The sequence below is a fragment of the Octopus bimaculoides genome, chromosome 7, assembly GCF_046866305.1.
Source record: "Octopus bimaculoides isolate indiv1 chromosome 7, ASM4686630v1, whole genome shotgun sequence".
NCBI classification, from domain to species: domain Eukaryota; kingdom Metazoa; phylum Mollusca; class Cephalopoda; order Octopoda; family Octopodidae; genus Octopus; species Octopus bimaculoides.
The window spans coordinates 64,054,505-64,076,196 of record NC_142934.1 but is presented as its reverse complement, the minus strand read 5'-3'; the positions used below and the strand labels follow the sequence as shown (position 1 = coordinate 64,076,196).

General features: G+C 36.9%; 1 protein-coding gene across 1 annotated transcript in view; it reads right to left on the bottom strand.

The window, feature by feature from the left end:
* Window positions 1-7,328: 7,328 nt before the first annotated feature.
* Window positions 7,329-21,692, bottom strand: part of LOC106879156 (ceramide kinase) — a 64,632-nt gene continuing 50,268 nt past the window's right edge. Inside the window, exons 8-12 of the mRNA XM_014928595.3 lie at window positions 20,214-20,283; window positions 13,854-13,885; window positions 12,913-13,142; window positions 11,199-11,341; window positions 7,329-7,934 (exon numbers count right to left, since the gene is read on the bottom strand). Of these exons, the coding sequence (XP_014784081.1) occupies window positions 7,892-7,934; window positions 11,199-11,341; window positions 12,913-13,142; window positions 13,854-13,885; window positions 20,214-20,283 (518 nt within the window). The 3' untranslated portion in view covers window positions 7,329-7,891. The remainder of the gene's footprint in view (window positions 7,935-11,198; window positions 11,342-12,912; window positions 13,143-13,853; window positions 13,886-20,213; window positions 20,284-21,692) is intronic.

Here is a 21,692-nt window from a genome sequence, read left to right as displayed (position 1 = left end):
ATGAGAATAATTCTGTTGGTTAGAATGTCTATAATTTCTCATTTATAGCATGAGGCCATCATAGTTTGATAGTTGAGACAAATGTTAATTTATGTGTGTCACTATAACCTTCAGCTTTTATTTGCACAAGGAGTTTGCCTATGTTCACTGATGTGGGGACCAAAGAACTGAAGTATATTGGATTGCAAGACAGTGTGTGAGAGAAAATTGTGATGTCATAGGAAAGAAATGTGTCTATGGATGATGGTGCACTTGCATTTAATGATTCTATAAAGAAATAGGCTTGGAGATGCCGTTATGAAAAACTGCTGAATGTAGAGAATGAATGGGAGAAGGAGAGTCTGCCAAATGTTGACCCAATTCAGGGACCAGCTACCTGAATTGACAGTACCCTGGTAGATAAAGCAGTTGAGGATATGAAGACAGAGAAAGCCCCAGCCCATCAGGACTCACCACTGAAATACTTAAAATATCTGGCAGTGTGGGTTATGGTCTAGTCACCTGTTTTGTAAATCAGGTGGTTCACAAAGGAGTCATTCCCAATGACTTGTGTAGCAGCACCATAGTCAAATGCTACAAAGGTAAAGGTGATACCTTAGATAGAAATAATTACAGAGGTATCAAATTGTTAGATCAAGTGATGAAAGTTACGGAGAGAGTCATAACCCAACTAATTAGGGAGAGAGTTAGTCTAGATGAGATGCAGTTTAGTTTTGTGCCAGTGATGCTATATTTCTGGTAAGGCAGCTGCAGGAGAAATACTTAGCTAAAAATAAACCTCTGTATTTGGCTTTTGTTGACTTGGAGAAAGCCTTTGACAGGGTCCCCTGATCCCTTATCTGGTGGTCAATGCAGAAACTAGGGATAGACGAATGGTTGGTGAAAGCTGTACAAGCCTTGTACAGGGATACTATCAGTAAGGTGAGTGTTGGCAATGAGTACAGCGAAGAATTTAGGGTACAAGTAGGGGTTTACCAAGGATCAATCTTCAGCCCCCTCTTGTTCATCATAGTCCTCCAGGCAATAGCAAAGGAATTTAAGACAGGCTGCCCCTGGGAGCTCCTCTGTGCTGATGACCTTGCTTTCACAGCTGAATCACTATCAGAACTAGAAAAGAAATACTAAGTATGGAAGCAAGGTGTAGATTCGAAGGACCTTAGAGTTAACCTAGCAAAAACCCAAGTTTTAGTAAGTAGGAAGGCAGACAAATCACAAATCTCTTCAGGTAGATGGCCCTGCTCGATCTGTAGAAAAAGCTTAGGTAGAAACTCCATAAGATGCATCCGGTGTAAGCTTTGGACAAAAAAGGTGCAGCAATATCAGAGGAAGGCTAACAGGGAAAATAGCTTTTGTATGTGGAAGATGCACAGGTACAATAAATGCTGAAAATGTGCAGAAAATAGACTCCATCAACTACCAATGGGGTAAGCTAGAGGTAGTAGATAACTTTCGTTATCTAGGTGACCAAGTTTGTAATGGAATTAGATACTCCGAGAGCATAGCTGTGAGAATAAGATTAGGCTGGGCAAAGTTCAAAGAGCTGATACTGCTGGCAACAAAGGGCCTCTCTCAGATTGAAAGGCAGATTGTATGATACCTGTGTGTGAACAGCTATCTACATGGCAGTGAAACACGGGCTGTGACAGCCAGGGACATGCGCAGGCTTGAAAGACATGAAGCCAGTATGCTTCACTGACTGTGCAATGTCAGTGTGCATTTTTCGACAATGTAAACATCTTGAGAGAAAAATTAGGCATAAGAGGCATCAGAGGCAGTGTGCAAGAGAGACAACTGCACTGGTATGGTCATGTGATGTGTATGGACGAGGACAGCTATGTCAAGAAGTGCCGATCTCTATCATTGGAAAGAACCTGTGGTAGAGGTAGACCCAAGAAGACATAGGGTGAGGTGGTGAAGCATGATTTCTGAACTTTGAGCCTCACAGTGGCAGTAACTAGCGACTGAGACATTTGATGCGTTGGGCCTCACGCAGGCGAGTTCCTTTTGAGCGTTGGGCTTCACACAGGTGAGTTCCTTTTGAGCGTTGGACCTCACGCAGGTGAGTTCCTTTCGAGCGTTGGGCCTCACGCAGGCGAGTTCCTTTTGAGCGAGGGGTTTCATGGAGGCAATGACAGACCTTTGGCAATATACTGTGCTTGATAAGAAGACCCATCAAGCCAAGCAAAATCACAGTTGTGGCAGATACCAGTGTCACACAAATGTTCCTCTTGGATTGGTTAGCATTAGGAAGGGCATGCAGCTGTAGAATTCATGCCAAATCAGAATGGTGTCTGATGCAGCCTTCCACCTTGCCACCCCTGGTCAAACCGTCTAACCCATGCCAGCATGGGCAACGAATGTTAAATGATGATGAAGAAGGTCTACACAGCACAACGTATCTTCACTTTGCCCTGATCTGTTGTCATCTTCAATATGAAACTCCGAATTCTGAGCTGTCTTTACCAGTTTGATTTTTATAGATGAATAATTTTTTTATAAAAGCTTTTATTTTCTTCATAAAAAATGTAGGAACATTTCTCAAGTATATTTTATATAAAGTATATGTGACAAAGGTAATTTAAATTGGGACTGTTTTCGATAAATTTTAAATGTCACTTGGTAACAAATATAGAGATATAGTAATACTTTTCTTAACAATATCTGTTTTAATGGTGCTTTTCTTAAATTGTAAAAATAAAAATTTAATTATCACAGTGCATCTGAGTGTTTGTTTGTTCATTTAATTTGCATGTTGATGAGCATGCTCACTGTTTTCAGTCTTTCTGCTACTCTTTCTTAAAACTTTTGAATTAATTCAAACAACTTTTAAAATTTGAAGATTTTCCACAATGGAAGCTCCTGCTTATTCCTTCATTCTTAAAAGATCAAAGACGCCTTTTCACATACTCAAAAAAGCAATTGAGTTTTTTGAGTCTCAAGATGCAAATTTTGAATTAAGTAGGATTTCTGCAGGTCTAAATATATCTAAGTACTATAATCATGAAGTGGAGGCACAATGGCCCAATGGTTAGGGCAGCGGACTCACAGTCATAGGATCACGGTTTCGATTCCCAGACCGGGCGTTGTGAGTGTTTATTGACCGAAAACACCTAAAGCTCCTCGAGGCTCCAGCAGGGGATGGTGGCGAACCCTGCTGTACTCTTTCACCACAACTTTCTCTCACTCTTACTTCCTGTTTCTGTTGTGCCTGTAATTGAAAGTGTCAGCCTTGTCACACTGTGTCATGCTGAATATCCCTGAGAACTACGTTAAGGGTACACGTGTCTGTGGAGTGCTCAGCCACTTGCACGTTAATTTCACAAGCAGGCTGTTCTGTTGAGCAGATCAACTGGAACCCTCGACGTCGTAAGTGATGGAGTGCCAACAACAACAACAATAATCATGAAATTTATAAAAAAATAAAAAATGCTGTGATGGAAACAAGAAACTCTTGATGCATTTGTAATGGGGATAAAGAGATTCCTACTTCAACTGTATGAAATGCAAAGAGTGATACCACTTAAGGTGATGAACCCAAAAAGAACAAAGAATCATTCAGTGATTTATAAATAACTAGAGATGTTTGTTATTTGTAAAGAATTTATTCCAATCACAACACTTGAGATATGATTGGAATGTTGCATGAAAGAATTGTAAAACAAATTAAGTTGAGCAAAGTATTAGGAGACTTAGGACTAGAGCAAGAATATGTGATGGTGAGATAATAGCCATAGTCTCAGTCAATCCAACCAGAAAATGTAATTAATGCTGGTTGCTTTTGATAAGACTCTTAAGGAGGGAGTGCCTGAAGATTACCTCACCACAACCCTCTCGGGAATAGTAAATGGAGAAATAAATGAATGGATGAATTAGTTATGTTGAAACTGTTTTATTGCTTCTATATTTAACGTTTTAAAAAACTGTTTTATGTCAAATTTCATCAGCCACACTCTGCCCTATTTCTGTGTAATGTCACCTCTTATTTCAGTATCTTTTACTTAATGGTTGAACATTAAGTCAGAATCTCTCTCTCTCTCTCTCTCTCTCTCTCTCTCTCTCTCTCTCTCTATATATATATATATATATATATATACATACAGTTTTTATTAAAACTCTCAGCTTCAGTAATAATAGAAATCTTATCCTCTGCAGTGTGCATGGAGCACTCCTTTCTCATTTATTCAACATTAAGCAGCTCACACACACGTGTGTGTGTTTATGCCACCTCACTTTAAACACTTTTATGTAGTCTGCTTCACTTTCCCATAATCTTTTACTCTTGAAATCCATGAACAGAGACCTTAAGACCATGCTTCAATGGAGTCAAGATAAACTTATCTCTTTCAGCAGCACAAAGACTTGATTGCTACATTACCAAGGAAAAATCTTGTATCGCTCTTTCTACAGATGCTGGGCCTGACAAATTCTCATCTCTTGAGGCAACCATATATATATATATATATATATATATATATATATATATATATAACATTTCTAAAACTGCATGATGAAAACTAAGAATCCTGTTTAGAGACAGGTAATACTTCAGTCCTAATCACTAAATTTATACAAAGCTTACAGTAAAACCAACATAAGAATATTGCTAAGATCTATGGGACAGAGATGCTGCCATACTCATTATCATCTTAGGATATATCCAAAAAGCAGCAGTTTGGTTAGAAAACATTTAATCATGAATAAGTTTCACTAATAATCTCACAAACATACTCTGCTATCATTACTGTAATGACTCCTAAGTTCCTCTGAATTACCTAGCTTTATATTTAGATTCACCCATTTCTTCAATCTCTATTCATATGTATACAATAAACATTTTACCCAATTCTTACACTCCAGAACAACTGTTTTCTGGATTTCCTACATCTTTCCTATAGAAACTCTACATGAACATCAACCTCACCAATATCACTAGTTTGGCAGAATCTGCAAAAAATCATGGCCACTACTGCTCCTCCTCCTTTCATTAACTTACAATAAACAACAACAAACAGATACCATTGTGAATATTTTTTTTTAATTCAAAATACTCATTCATTATACTCATATTTTGTGTGACAATTTTCCAGAAGGGAGAAAAAGATATTGATATATATATGACATGTGTAAATAGCAGAGAAAAAAAGTATTCCCATAAGTCAATGATAGCATCACTGTACAGTTAAACCAAGTGTATAGTCACTCGTTTGCTGGCATCCCCTTCACAGCAGTTATCATTATTAATGATGGTGATATGAAAAAGGAAATGTATAAAAGATAGTAAATAAGGCGACGAAAAAAATTAGAAAGTTTCATTGATTAAAAGTTAATTAACATAGATTAATGTCAGTTAGCAAGCCTGTTGCTAATTATCTGATGTATAATAAAATGGAGTGCAGCATGGATACTATGCATCCATAAGTTTATCTGGATTAAATATCTTGATGCGGAAAATAGTTTTAAATCTTTAGTGTATACAATGTTTCTGACTTTTTTGCTAGTGTAACTATATTTTTCTTGATAAAGTGGCATACAATTAACAATGTAATTGTATCAGTCAAATACTTATTTTATTCAATGATTGACATTGAAATTTATTGATTGTCTTTGCAAAATCCACTTAGAGTGGGAGCTGTAATTTCATAATGATGAATGGCTGAAGATTTAAAGGTTTAATTCTTAGTGCAATGATATATTTTTCATAATGTTTAGCTTTAGCTTCCAAAGCACTGTTGTCTTCAATTATGTGATCATGCTTGTAGTCTATGAGTCCATTCCATTGTTTATAATCTCTGAATGCTGGCCAGTTGAACAGTTCATGACTCCTCTACATCTGTATGAGTGTGTGTAGGTATGTATATATATATATATATATATATATATATATATATGTACATATATATATATGTATATATATATGTATATATATATATACATATATATATATATATATAGTTAGGTCTCTTATGAATGCTATTAGTAACATATAATCCAGTACAACCTGTTACAGGGTCAGGTCATTGGTGACTAAACCATCACTTACCGTAGGCTAGTCAAGTGAGGCAGTTTGCTGGAATTCCAACAAGACAAAATCATGACCTATCAAAAAGGACGGAAGACGGCCAATAACTTTCTAGAAAAAGTATGCGAAAAATTTAAATTAGTGAATTATATCGGTGAGCATGGACGGAAGATGTAAGGGAAAGGGGACTGGAAGAGAGGAATAGACAGTGTGGTGACGAATCCTTAGAGAGTCACGGAAAGAAGTGTATGGGTCATGGGATAGGCCAGATAAAGATGTGAATGATGAGAAGCTAATGAAGTTGAGTACATAACTCCTGTTCCTTTGTCATTCCATTAATTTCATATTACACTCTGTGTTTGTCTCACACTTTATTCTGAAGCATATATGTATTGAGTTCTAACAGCAGGTTATTAATAATGTATGTATATGTACAAATAAAGGGTAATGGTAATGAACAGAATCATATATTAATAATGACAGAAAGAAACATTAGCTGTATTGGAGGTATCTTTTCTTTCTTTTTCTATTTAAAAGCCTTTGAATTTTCCTAAGGGTCACATTTTGTTTGGGAAGTCAATCAGTATTTTATTTTATTTCCTTAGCAAAATTCAAAGACTTTTTCATCATCATCATCATCATCATCATCGTTTAACGTCCGCTTTCCATGCTAGCATGGGTTGGACGATTTGACTGAGGACTGGTGAAACCGGATGGCAACACCAGGCTCCAGTCTGATTTGGCAGAGTTTCTACAGCTGGATGCCCTTCCTAACGCCAACCATATCTGTATATAAATAAATAAAGAAGTGATGTCTCCATTACTTCTAACTAATTTTTCTTTCTATCATTATCAATATATATATATATATATATATATATATTAAAAGCTGGCAAGGTCACTGTGTTTTGTTTTGCAACCAAAACATACTACCAAGTATATTAAAAGGTTTACAAGTCAATGTTGTGTCTTATCTTATGTTAGCAGTGCAGTATACTCACTTTTGAGTTTATAAATTTCTGATAGAACTCAGCCCTGACACTGCACTGCAAATTATGATATTTCATAAAGAAATACATCTATGAAAACAAAGATGTATTAAGATACAAAACTTCACAACTTGCAGACCTGTTTCTGAATTCTATAGGAAATCTATAGAAACTTAAAAGTCAATATATATATATATGTATATATATATATAAATAAGATGGTGTGTTATTGTGATTATGAGTTGTTTTTTGACTCTTATTTCTAGCAATAATGGTGTTGAATAGCACTCTCAATTGCTTTAGTGACATATATTTTAGCCTTTTGGTTGAAAAATTACTAACAAGGCGCAGGAGTGGCTGTGTGGTAAGTAGCTTCTACTATAGCCTCGGGCTGACCAAAGCCTTGTGAGTGGATTTGGTAGACGGAAACTGAAAGAAGACCGTCATATATATGTATATGTATATATATATGAGTGTGTGTTTGTGTGTCTGTGTTTGTCACCTCAACATCGCTTGACAACCGGTGCTGGTGTATTTACATCCCCGTAACTTAGTGGTTTGGCAAAAAGAGTCCGATAGAATAAGTACTAGGCTTACAAAGATTAAATCCTGGGGTTGATTTGCTCGACTAAAGGCGGTGCCCCAGCATGGCCACAGACAAAATGACTGAAACAAGTAAAAGAGTAAAAGGGTAAGCCATCCGTATTATATATATGCATACACAGACACAAACAGATAAGCATACATGCGTATATACGTACATGCACATATATGTATGCATATATATAAAATTTTAGTCGGTATGATGTGCCCTATGATTTTAAATCAAACAGAGTACGGGTGCTGTCTTCACGTATGTAATTCTTCCACTGATATAATGTCTTTAAGTTGGACTGCTAAATATCCTCAAGCCACAATAATGAAACCTGCAAAATAATAATAATAATAATAATAATAATAATAACAACAGGCTGGTGCTGAATATAACAACATGGATGTTGTAACATATCTCTTGGTAAGAATAGAAATAAAATTCAGTAACGTCACCAATTCCAAGAGCAAAATTAACAAAAGTAACAGAAACTGATGCTATACAAATCCTCAATAAGTAAAAATGATAATGGTTTTATATCTTGTGTGGAGGTGTTATGGCCCAGTGGTTAGGGCAGCGGACTCGCGGTCCTAGGATCGCAGTTTTGATTCCCAGACCGGGTGTTGTGAGTGTTTATTGACCGAAAACACCTAAAGCTCCACGAGGCTCCGGCAGGGGATGGTGGCGAACCCTGCTGTACTCTTCCACCACAACTTTCTCTCACTCTTCCTGTTTCTGTTGTGCCTGTAATTCAAAGAGCCAGCCTTGTCACACTGTGTCACACTGAATATCCCCGAGAACTACGTTAAGGGTACACGTGTCTGTGGAGTGCTCAGCCACTTGCACGTTAATTTCACGAGCAGGCTGTTCTGTTGATCAGATCAACTAGAACCCTCGACGTCGTAAGCGACGGAGTGCCAACAATATATCTTGTATGCATTTATTAAATACAAAACCAGGGAACAAGTAAACATTACAACTTGAACAAAAGAAAATGAAATTAAAAAAATAAAAAAAGTCCTCAACATGAGCACAGGCGTGGTTGTGTGGCAAGAAGTTTGCTTCCTGACCACATGGATCTGGGTTCAGTCCCATTGTGTGGCACCTTGAACAAGTGTCTTTTACTATATAGCTCTCGGTGGAGTGGATATGATAGATTGAAACTGAAAAAAGCATGTTGTATATGTGTGTGTGTGTGTGTGTGTTTGCATTTGACCCCACCGCCACTTAAGAAATGTGTTGGTTTGTTTATATCCCTGTAACTTAACAGTTTGGCAAGAGTCCAATAGAATAAGTACCATGCTTATTAAAATAAGTACTGGGGTCAATTCATTTGACTAAAACCCTTCAAGGCAGTGCCCCAGCATGACCACAGTATAATGACTGACACAAGTAAAAGATAAAAGATTCTTTTGTCTTTTACTTGTTTCAGTCATTAGACTGTGGCCTTACTGGGGCACCACCTTGAAAAATTCTTAGTCAAATGAATCAACTCCAGTGCATATCTTTTCTTAAGCCTGGTACTTATTCTATCAGCATCTTTTGCCAAACTGCTTAATTACAGAGGGACGTGAACACACCAACACTGGTTGACAAGTAGTAGCAGGACGACAGACACAGACACAAAGACACACACATAGATATATAAAGGAGCTCGTCTATATCAACATCATCATCATTTAACATCCGTTGTCCATGCTGGTTGGACAGTTTGACCAGGGCTGGTAAGCTGAAAGGCTGCACCAGACTCCAGTCTGATTTAGCATGGTTTCTATAGCTGGATGCCCTTCCTAACGCTTATATGTATGTACATATATATATATGTGTATATATATATATATATATATATATATATATATATATATATATATATATATACACACACACAAGCCTGTCTATATATAGATATATATGTATATATAAAAAGAAAAAAGGGGATTAAAAAACCCAGGTAGATATCAACAAAGCACTCCGTTTTAAACAAATTTGGTTAACTACATCAAACAATCAGAAACCAATAAATGCAAATAGAATACACATCCAAGGTAATTCGTCATGTATGACAAGTAGATCTAAATATCATTTAGAAGAATTTTAAAAAATCAGAGTATTAGACAACAAAAATACAAGTAGAGAAAATCATATCTTTGACACAAACTCATATACAAGCCTCAATTATATACATACATATGACCAAATAAGAATACACTCATATCCATTCATTACACCTCCAAATAGTCATATTACTCACCTGATATCAATTACATTTGATGTTATACAAAGTCAACAATCATAAACTTCAATAATTTAAGTGGTGATGACAGTCTGACTCAAAAGTTTTTCCAAAATCTTATCTATTGACAGACTTGCTTTTATCACAGACTCTTGCTTTTATCACATACCTTTTTTTTCACCTCTACCATTGTTAGCCCCCCCCCTCTTAACATTCCCCCACCCAGCATATCTTACTTTTTCCTATTATACTTTTGCTTGTTCCATCCTCCCAATCATTTTGGTCCTGATGTGATTGTTCTCTCTCCAATTCTACTCCTCAGTCACCTGAGCAAATGCACACACCCAATGTTATTGAGTACTTTCAATAGCTACACACTCTCAATTACCTCCGAACTACTCATTTCTGGTCTTTCTGCCATCATTGTTCCCTTTCCTTTCTCACCTAGGTCTACATTCTGAGCACTTTCTATATTTACATTTACAGTGTACATGGCGTCCCTGAGTTGGTCAATCAGTATACTCCAGGTCAGTAAGGTGGTAGTTCACAACGGTAATGCCAGAGACTTGCTCACGGCACAATTGAAGATGACACAATTTACCTGCATGCAGCTCTTGGCACTGCTATATAGAGCTGTCAGAGCAGGATGGAGATCTTGGGAGGCATGCTAACGAGTTTGAGAATTTTCCACTAGGATGCATATTCAACTGTGTTGAAAGCTGCCTTGAGGTTGAGGATGCTGAGGGGCTGGCACGGGGCCATTAATGAGGGAGAACACTGGTGGACCTGGTTGGCTCTATGCATGATGTTGTCTCTGGGACCACTAACCTGAGATGACTCCAGCCCCATCAAGCAAGAGCATAAAGCAAGCATAGCTCTATGTCTACTGTTCCTACTGTAAAATAGTTGGCTAATGAGCTGAGAAAGTGTAAGGATGTGAGCCAACTGTGTGTGTATATATATATATATATATATATATATATACATTAACACATAAAATAATAAATAAATGCACCCTTTTAAAGCCTAGCCAGGCTCATGGACCCGGTTTCCCAGTTTCAATGGCGTATGTGTTCCTCAACTGGACGGGACGCCAGTCCATCACAGCGTTACTCATTTTTGCCAGCTGAGTGGACTGGAGCAACGTGAACTGTAGTGTTTTGCTCAAGAACACAACGCGTCACTCGGTCCAGAAATCGAAACCACAATCTTACGATCATGATGCTGACAACCTAACCACTAAACCACGCGCCTCCACACATTAACACAAACTCATATACAAGCCTCAATTATATACATACATATGACCAAATAAGAACACACTCATATCCATTCATTACACCTCAAAATAGTCATATTACTCACCTGATATCAATTACATTTGATGTTATAGTTAATAACTCCCCATCACAGTTCAGGTACACATTTCGATTGCTGATGAGGTTTGGCTCAACAAGTTCGATCCTACATGAGGACATCTGTACACAGTCTACATAATTCAGGCCAAACTAAAAAAGAAGATGGTAAATTAATTTAGCATTAAACGATATGCCAGTATGGAAGGCAGATGTTAAATGATGATGATAATGATGATGGTGATGATGAATATTTACAGCATAGGTCATTTAAACTGTTAACTAGAAAGAAATATGTAGTTGAGGTAGGACAATACTCTTCAGAGACAAATATCGGAGCAACGCCTTTTCCATTTTGTCTGCTAGGACCATGGGGCAGTCTGACTAACAGGAGATTGCATGTTCCACTCCTTAACATAAAGTTACTCCATACATATATGTATGTATTCCCAAAATAGACTTGAATACTTTGAATACTTCTAAAGCTCTATGTACCTACCACTATACATACATACATACATACATACATACATACATACATACATACATACATATATATATATATATATATATATATATATATAGTAAACAGCAAGTTGTACGTAATGCTACATGGATAAATCAATGGTTTCAATAATCAAGACTATTGAAAAGGTTGCAAGACGCAACGAAAATTTTAGGAAAATAAAAATAAGAAATAAGTGGAAATTTTAATGGTGAGTGTGTTAAATTTTAAGGCACGATAAGAAAATGACTCTCCCCAGACACAACAGTAAATATATATATACATACTCACATAATGGTTGTGTGCACGCATGCATGAGTGCACATTAATTACACACAGGTGCACAAAACAAACATGAATACATTAACACACACATACGCATGTGCACGCACACACACATATATACATAAACATACATACACAGATATACGTATGTGCATGTGTGTCTGTGATTGTGTTTGTGTGTATGTGTGTTTTTTCTCTTTTGATATTTAAGTTCTTACAAAGATGGGGCTGGTTTCGAATGAAAGAACAAAGCTCTCTCTCTCTCTCTCTCCCTCTTTCTCACTCATTCTCTCTCTCTCTCTCTCTCTCCCTCTTTCTCACCCATTCTCTCTCTCTCTCTCCCTCTTTACCACCCATTCTCTCTCTCTCTTTTTTTTTGTCCTGGTTTAATTTACATGTTGAACCGTTGAAAAGTCTTGCACACATTTTTACTGTTCTGCTTACAGTATTAGCAATTTGTATATGCACACATATACACATGCACATATTTATACACACACACATACATAGAGACATACTCACACACACACACACACACACAAACACAAGCAGATAACAAACTGTGACTCCATTAGTTATGATCACGAGGGTTCTAGTTGATTCGATCAACAGAACACACTCATGACAATCTTCTACACAGACAAGGAAAGAAGAAAAGAGAGGAGAAGAAGCTGGAATGAGACCAGAACAGTAACATAAAATAGAGCTGATTGGAGAGATTGTATTGTGGCCTTATGTGCCTCATGGCATGCAGAGAACTAACTAACTAACTAACTAACTAACTAACTAACTAACTTACACTGTACACATACAACTCTGAATAGAACTAACTAACTAACTAACTAACTAACTAACTTACACTGTACACATACAACTCTGAATAAAAATAAAAGCACAGAACAGTAAAGTGTAAATCCTAACATTCAGTACTTACCACAGATGGTTTATTATTCTTCAAATGACTGTAAAACTTCATATGTTCACCTAAGGAACATTTTTTTATAATGAATAGCTGGCCACTATTCTCACCAAAGCTGTACTTCAACGTGGGACCAGATTCCATGAGGGACACCAAAAAACTTTCAATTCCTTGGACGTCATCTTCAATAGTTACCCATTTTTCCTCTTCCTCATTTGCTCTGCTTGCGTTGATGTTGTCGGTGTCTAAAATAATAATTTAAAAAATAACGACATTTTATTTTGTTTTTCTTTGTTGCTTTTCTTCTTCAACACTTTTGAAGCTGCTTCTTTAAACTAATAAGCTGGGTGCCATCTGATGTACGAGAATCTATTTATAACATTCTTACTGCGTCTAATTTCTTCCATCACACCCTGTACTAAGCAATACAACCAATATATTCTTCCTAGAACTGGATACATTATGAAAGCCTTCTCTCAACATGTTTTCCATTCAGATATAAGGAGACAATTGTTTCAGCTGCACAACAAACACATCTGCTGTACCAGTCAGGAATGGAAGGAGGGTACAATAGAGCAAGGACAGTTCCTCTTCTCTTCAGATTGAATGATTTTCATTACATTAGTACAAGATCATAATCACCGCCATTACTAATATTATTATAATCATCAATTTGAACATTGTCTGTATTTACATTGATGTTTATACCCCCTCCTCCTCCTCATCATCATTTAACATCTGTTTTCCACACTGGCATGGGTCAGGCCGCTTGACAGGAGCTGGTAAACCAGAGAGTTGTATCAGGTTCTAATTGTCTGTTTTGGTTTGGTTTCTATGGCTGGATGCCCTTCCAAATGCCAACCACTTTACAGAGTGTACTGGGTGCTTTTTAAGTGGCACCAGCATGGATGCTTTTTACATTTTCCAATTATATCATAATTCCAAAATTGACTTACCTCCATCAATTTCACAACTGGTATCAGTGTCCCTGCAAAAGAAACAAAGTAAACAAAATAATAAAAACAAGCCTATTTTGAACAAAATATTTTTTATGATTGTAGTTGTTATCATTGTTTTTCTTATTCATTTACCTTTCATCTTTTGGGGTTGATAAAATAAATACTATTTAAGCACTGGGGTCAATGTAATTGACTGACTTCTCTCCCAAAACTATGCCTGCAGCAGAAATTATTATTATTATTATTATTATTATTATTATTATTACGGAGATGTACTTGCATAGCAAGTGACCTGATCTGAGATCTTGTGCTGGAACGAAAACAATTGCAGCGTGGAAGGTGTTTATAAGCCATTTAAGAAACACACAAAAACCGTTAGATTCACTTCAACATTGACGGAATTTCGTCAGTGAACAGGTTGCAGTCTCAAAGCAACAAAAATATTTTAGCAAATTAAATTTAAATGCTGAAGTGAATCTAATGGTTTTTGTGTGTTTCTTAAATGACTTATAAACACCTTACACACTGCAATTATTATTATTATTATTATTATTATTATTATTATTATCATTATTATTATTATTATTATTATTATTATTATTATTATTATTATTATTATTATTATGATTATTATTATTATCATTATTATCATTCTTATTACCAGAAGAAATCCAATATACACAACTGAGGCAGTATTTAATTAAAATAGCCATCTATGTATCATACCTTATGTATATACAAAGTCAACTTCTAATCAGCAGGGTGTCTACTCACAACATTAGTAAAATGTCATATTTTTTTCCTATATTGAAGACAGTGAATTCTTATCTGTGAGTGCATGCCATTGAAGAGGCCCAGAAAGGCTGAAAAGCATCCAGTGCTGTTACTGGTTATTGCTGGGACAAATTCTCATCACTCTTTAATAAGAGATGTTATCTCAGGACAAACACTGATGTAAATGAACTATTGACAGTGTGCCCCAATTGCACACACCAAATTTCTAATCAGTTATAATGAAGGCACATGGCTCAGTGATTAGAGCGTTAGAGTCACAATCATGAGGTAGTGAGTTCAATTCTGGGACCAGGCTGTGTGTTGTGTTGTGTTCTTGAGCAAAATACTTTATTTCATGTTGCTCCAGTTCACTCAACTGTAGAAATGAGTTGTGATGTCACTTGTGCCAAGCTGTATTGGCCTTTGCCTTTCTCTTGGATAACATTGGTGGCATGGAGAGAGGAGACTGGTATGCATGGGCAACTGGTCTTCCATAAACGACCTTGCTTGGACTTGTGTCTCGGAGGGGAACTTTTTAGGTGCAATCCCATGGTCATTCATGACTGAAGCAGGTCTTTACCTTATAATGAACTAGCACTTCATCAGTTATGACAACAAGGGTTCCAGTTGATCTGATCAACCGAACAGCTTGCTTATGAAATTAATGTACAAATGACAGACAGGGAGATTCAGCACAACACAAAATATGACAAGGCTGGCCTTTTAATTACTTTTGCCTGCTGAGTGAACTGGATACATATAAAATGTTTTGCTCATGGGGATCATCATGTTAAAACGGTATGAAACTTTGTTTCAACTAGCATTAACAGGTTTAGCAAAGGAGAAAAGCAGCTGCAAATATACAAAAATTTCTCAACTTACATGGTTAAACATTTGATTCACTTAGAAAATAAGTGAAGAAAAATCCATATGAATACAATTTTTGCTTTCTGGTCATTATGATTTATCGTAAAACAATAATTTTGAGGTAAGTATGCTTTTGTTCACAAGTAGTGGATTTGTTTTTAACATTAAACTAAGAGAAGTAAATTCCATTTTTCTTTACATTCATGATCCCAGAACATAATAATCTGCACTATTATACCCTTCGATTTAATTTGTGATTGATTGATTAGTTTCTCAATTCCTCTTGATTTCTTTCTCCCCCATGTTTCTCTTTCTCTCTCTGTAGCATGCATGCACGCACGCACGCGCGCGCACACACACACACACACACACACACACTGTCTCTCTCTAGCATGCGTGCACAAGCACACACACATACACAATGCTCTCTCTCTCCCTCCCTCCCTGTATATATATCTATTGAACGTGTGTATATGGGAAAATGACTATAGAAAGATTATAGCTATATTCTCAAAAACACATAGATCTTTCTTCCCTATCCCAACTAATATCTCCCCTGTCTGTGCACTCATAAATCTCTCTCTTTCTCTCTCTCTGTGTATATTTATCTATTGAACATGTGTATAAACGGAAATATGCCTATAGAAAGTTTATAGATCTATACTCAAAGATACATAAATCTTTCTTCCCTATCTCAACTAATATCTCTCCCATCTGTGCATACATAAATCAATATGACTTACACCTCTCTTTCTTTCCCTCTCCCTATCTCTCCTTATCTCAATCTTTCTCTAAATGTATACAGAAGGAAATGGCAGGTTAAGGATGTCTCAAAACTGGGTCAGCGAAGAACTGAAACTCTTAATTGAGAGGGTGGAAAATAGCTGAAGGAGACAATTCAAATAATATTATAATGGCAGCTCTAAAGAGCAATGGCTATATATAAGAATCATAGTTCAGATAAAGCACAAAAACAAGAATTTATCCACTCCTATGTTCTTATCAGACCTCATATTAGCACACTGGATACCATCTTTGCACAGAGAAGCTCAAAAAGGAGGACAAGGATGGGGACCCTGATGTGAGTGACAGATGTTCCTTTGGCTCCACTGATCCACAAGGGAACACACTTGAAACGAAAACCAAAATTGAGAGACCTGCCAAGGAAGAAGACATCAGTATGGATGGTGCTACCACAACCAATATCAACACCCAAAAAGTGCAAAAGAACCAATAAAGGGCTAAAAATAAAGATAAAAGAAGGAAAAAAGGATGACAATAGAAGTAAAAATGAAGCAAAAAACAAAAGAGAGCTCCCAAATGTGTAAATTCTTCCTGTGTGGTGAATGCTGGCATGGACATGATGGTGCAGACTGCTGCTTCTTGCATCCAAAGCCAAACAACAGACAGACCAAAAGAAAAAGCCTCCCTCCAAAAGACACAGGAAGACTCCAAAGTCGAAAAAGTCATGCATCACCTGCATCAAAGCTAAAAATGCCGATGTAGTGTGCACTATTTCTAAAAATCAGCCCTACTCAGAAGTCATCATAACGGTTGCAACTGAGCAACAATCTTTTTTATACATGGCTCAAAAGATTGTGCAACAACTAATCTGGCTTCATCAATTCCAGAGTTGGAGCCATCCCCACCAACATGCAAGACTGCCACAACCAATGGATCCAGGGTGTCCACCACTGGCATCAGCACAAAGATCATGCCACTATACTTCATATATGTAAGAGGACTGTTACAACTCAGTAACAGAACTAAAATTATCTTCCTGAGAGACCTAGTGACATGAAATCAAGCTTTATGCATAGCACTCACTGAAACACACTTAAAACCCAACATTGCAGATGCAAAAGTACACATACCATGGTACTGTGAAATGATAGAAAAAACAGGAGCCATGGTGGAGTTGCAATATACATCCATGAAGATCTCACATCCTAGATCCTTTCATCACACTCAAATTCAGTGTGTGATACACTAATTGTACATATAAGATGATTGGATATAGTTATATGTACTACATATCGCCCACCAGATGCCCAAATCACATGGGCCAATTTGAAGACTGCTTTGCAAGGATAGAAGAGGTCTTAACCAAAATAGAAGAGCACTCCAGTGTACTTCTCATGGCAGACTTCAACCTGCCCAATATGAAATGGCCCAAAGGCCTTTTCCTCTCAGGAATGATGCGATGTGAGCAAAGTCAAGTGGAATCCCTGCTCAACCTCACCAACAATTCATATATGGAGCAAATAATACTCCAGCCAGCCAGGGCAAACAATATACTTGATCTCTGCTTCACAAACAATGTGGATCTCATCCATAATGTGATAGTGACACCAAAATTTTGGATCACAGCATAATAGAGCTGACCATGTATGGACCAAAGGAACCCACAGACATGCAACCTATGACAAGTACCCAAAACCTATCCAATCTGAACTGCCACAAAGCAGACTGGGAATCAATTGAGAAAGAGATCACCAAACAGGACTGGTCCCAATGTCTCTCTACACCTGACATAAACATGAAATTGAAAGCTTTAATGTCCATAATGCAAGCCTTTTGTTACAATTTTGTCCCAGAGAGAAGGGCCACTGCACATAAAAACAAGATTCTCAGGGAGAGGAAAATTCTTATGAGATGGTGTACAAAGATTGCAAAACACCTCAACAGAGAACTCAACGGCAGTAAGGAACCCCGCCTGGAAACGACACTGTTGGAGATTGAGAAACATCTGAAGCACTCCCATGAGAAGGAAAGGTCAGACAGAGAAGCCTGGGTCATAAGAAATACAAAGTCAAACCCTAAAGCCTTCTTTAGGTACGGCAAGGAGACTGTCTCTGTGCATTGCAGGGTAGGGCCACTCCTCCAAAAAGATGGCTCCCTCATGGGAAACCCAATGAGAATAAGTGAAACACTGAATGAACAGTTCAAAAGTGTCTTCACCCCAGCCCTGTGACACGTGCAAATTAGCAAGCCTATAGAATTCTTTACTGCTGCAGAAGCTGAATGGGAGGCAGTAACAATTGATTACATCAACATTGAACAAAAGGATGTAATGCTAGCAGCAGATGATATAGATGCAAACTCAGCTGCTGGCCCTGATGGATTCCTAGCAATCCTCCTCAAGTCATGCAAACGAGTCCTTGCAAAACCATTGCAGCTACATTTTCAGAGCTTCCTTGCAAATGGTAAGCTCCTGGACAAACTAAAGGAGGGAATAATATGCCCTATCCATAAAGGATGAAGTAGAGCAGATGCTAAAAACTATAGGCTTATCTCTCTGATGTCATACATCAGCAAAGTCATGGAAGAGTCCGAAGGAAATCAATTGCATTCCTTGAAGAGAATGACTTGCTGACTGACACCCAGCATGGTTTTCAACCAGGTAGAAGCTGCCTAACACAGTTCTTGCAGCATTATGACTCGGTGCTAAAGAAGCTGCTCATCAACTCAAATGTGGATGTGATATACCTCAACTTTACAAAAGCCTTTGACAAAGTCAACCATGGTATGATTTGTCACAAGCTCCGAAATCTTGGTATATTTGGAAAACTTGGAGAATGGCTACATGACTTTCTAAAAGATAGAAGTCAGGTAGTGGTGGTCAATGGGGCCAAAAAAAACGCAAATAATGAGTGTAGATATTTTTTACAGAATGATATAAAAGGTATGAAAGAGATATAAATAAGGATATACCATAATATAGAATACAATAAAAAATAAGATAAAATAAGGATTATTTTATAAATTATATTGGTATATCGAAAAGAATTCCTAGATATGTTATTATTATCAATATAATATAAAATAAAATACATGTATCAAATATTAACAGAAATAAGAATAAAATTATCTTTGGAATTGGGTTTATAAAATATTTCTAAAATACATTAGGTAGAATAATAACAGATCTTAGGGGATATATTTTATACTTAGGGGAGGTGCAAGATTTTAGTAATCAATTGTAAAATTTACGTTATACTCTCTATATGGGAAGAGATTCCCAAAACTTAAGGGGTAAATACATAATATAATTATTGAAAGTTTATAGATCAAAATAAGTATTAACCATCCCTATCCTTCTTTATTCCAATTATCACCCCTTCCCCATCAGGCATTCCCTTACTACTAACCCTATGCCCTACCCTTTTGTGTAGATAAAAGCTAGATATATGGTTCTAGTACATTGAGAGTCTAGTAGATTGTCTGACATTAATTGATTTATCACCATTAACTAGAATACAGTTGACAACTCCAAATGGATTTGATTCTAAATGGTTGAAGACTACATTCTATATAAAGTCTTCTACATGTAATTAACTAGGTTACCACACTTTTTATCCAGACCCCCAATATTTCCTCTGTTACTCTCTAAATTATAGTTGACTTGACAAGGTATGCATTATTTTCTAAACTCATTCTGCTACAGATATAACAAAAGAAACAATATAAATATTTTGAGTTCCACTATTGATGTAAATATGTTAAGGAAATGGTTGTATCCTTTATGTTTGAAGTCTATGCGATCATCTGCCGAGAATGGTTTCATTCAAATGATGTAATGTTTTCATTAATCAATTAAAGGAGTCGCTTGAAATGGCTATAATGAATTGACCCCTGTACATCTTTGTTACTCATTTATACATGCGTGCATGCGCGCACACACACACACACAATAGTATACACAAACTCACTCACCGAACTAATCTGTAGGACAGCTTCAACTTCAGAGGTTGTCGTTTTGAAAATAAACAGGCCAACAGCGAAACTAGAATAGTAAGGGAATGAATAATTAGAAAATGCACTATATGTGTGTTTGTGTATGTACACACACACACATGTATACTTTTATATAGTCAAGCAGTATATTCCTGGTTATGGCATTAACTAGTTAGAATGTTACCATTGGTTTCACTTTGATTGCTGCACTAGGCAGTATTGATAACCCTTTAGACATACTGGCCAGAACTGCATAACCTCCTTTATGAAGGTAGTTATACAGCCCTGGTTCACTTTGAGATGCTGAAAAGCAGAAGAAAATCATGTGGTAAAAAGTTATATCTTTCTATCTTTCAAGAACGAAAGAAGAGTTACTCCCCATGGGATGATGTCAGCAGTGGCCGAAGGGGATTAGCTGTACATGTGAACAGGTTTTCTATTCTTTAGTCCAAAAAGTGGGATAATCACATTGCCAGAACAAATTTTCTATCTTAATGACAACAATGGAATATTTTGCTTTCCGTGTTCAGGACAGTACTTTGATCATGTGAATTTTTGAGAATGATTCTTTTCTCAGCCAAACAAAGCTTGCGACATCTTCTTCTATTCAAAAATAATTCAGGCTATTCCAACATTTTTCAGTTGATTTTGTGCAGCAGTCTTTCCTCTTTTGATCGCCATATATTACTGGCTAATGTTGTCATTGCACCTCTTTAGGATTCGAAATGAGGACCTATGATTATTGACCCTGACCTTAAACACCCCCTCCCTGCCATTGCACCAATATATTTCTCTGTGTATCTCTCCGTTGTTGTTTGACAACCCCATCTCAACTTTGTAGCTCACAGCCTGGGCACTGAGGTCACATTAGATAGAATCTCTCACACCAAAAGCAGCTTCATAAAATATCATCATATATCTAATACATAGACGTTCCAAATGGCATTTGCAAACCAGCAGGAGTTAACAACACACCGAAAATGTAGGCTTTCAAAAGTAAAACCTCAAATTATAAAGGACATAAAATAAGCATATATATACCACCACTGACCTCAACAATTGTCTCACCAGGTTACACAAGCCTGCTGCAACACTTTAACATTCTGTCAAACACCAATTCTGGGGAAGACTTCAAAGCACTCAACATATCCTGGTTTTCAAATAGTACAGATAACACAAAATGTAGCCTTATAGTAAGACAAATAAACTTCCTTTACATTCTAAACAACCCATAACAACGCCCCCCCCCCCCACCACTGTAACAAGCCAACTATACCAACTCTTCCTCCAGACATCATTTTTTGTGTTCTGCACCAAGCTAACACAACCTGTTGGGTAGAACAATCTTTCAAATATTAGACTATCAATTACCATTTCAACATACACATTCTTTAATGAAGAAAGCAAAAATGATTCTACAAGCTTCAAAGCAGCATACTGAAATGGAGTCCACCAAAG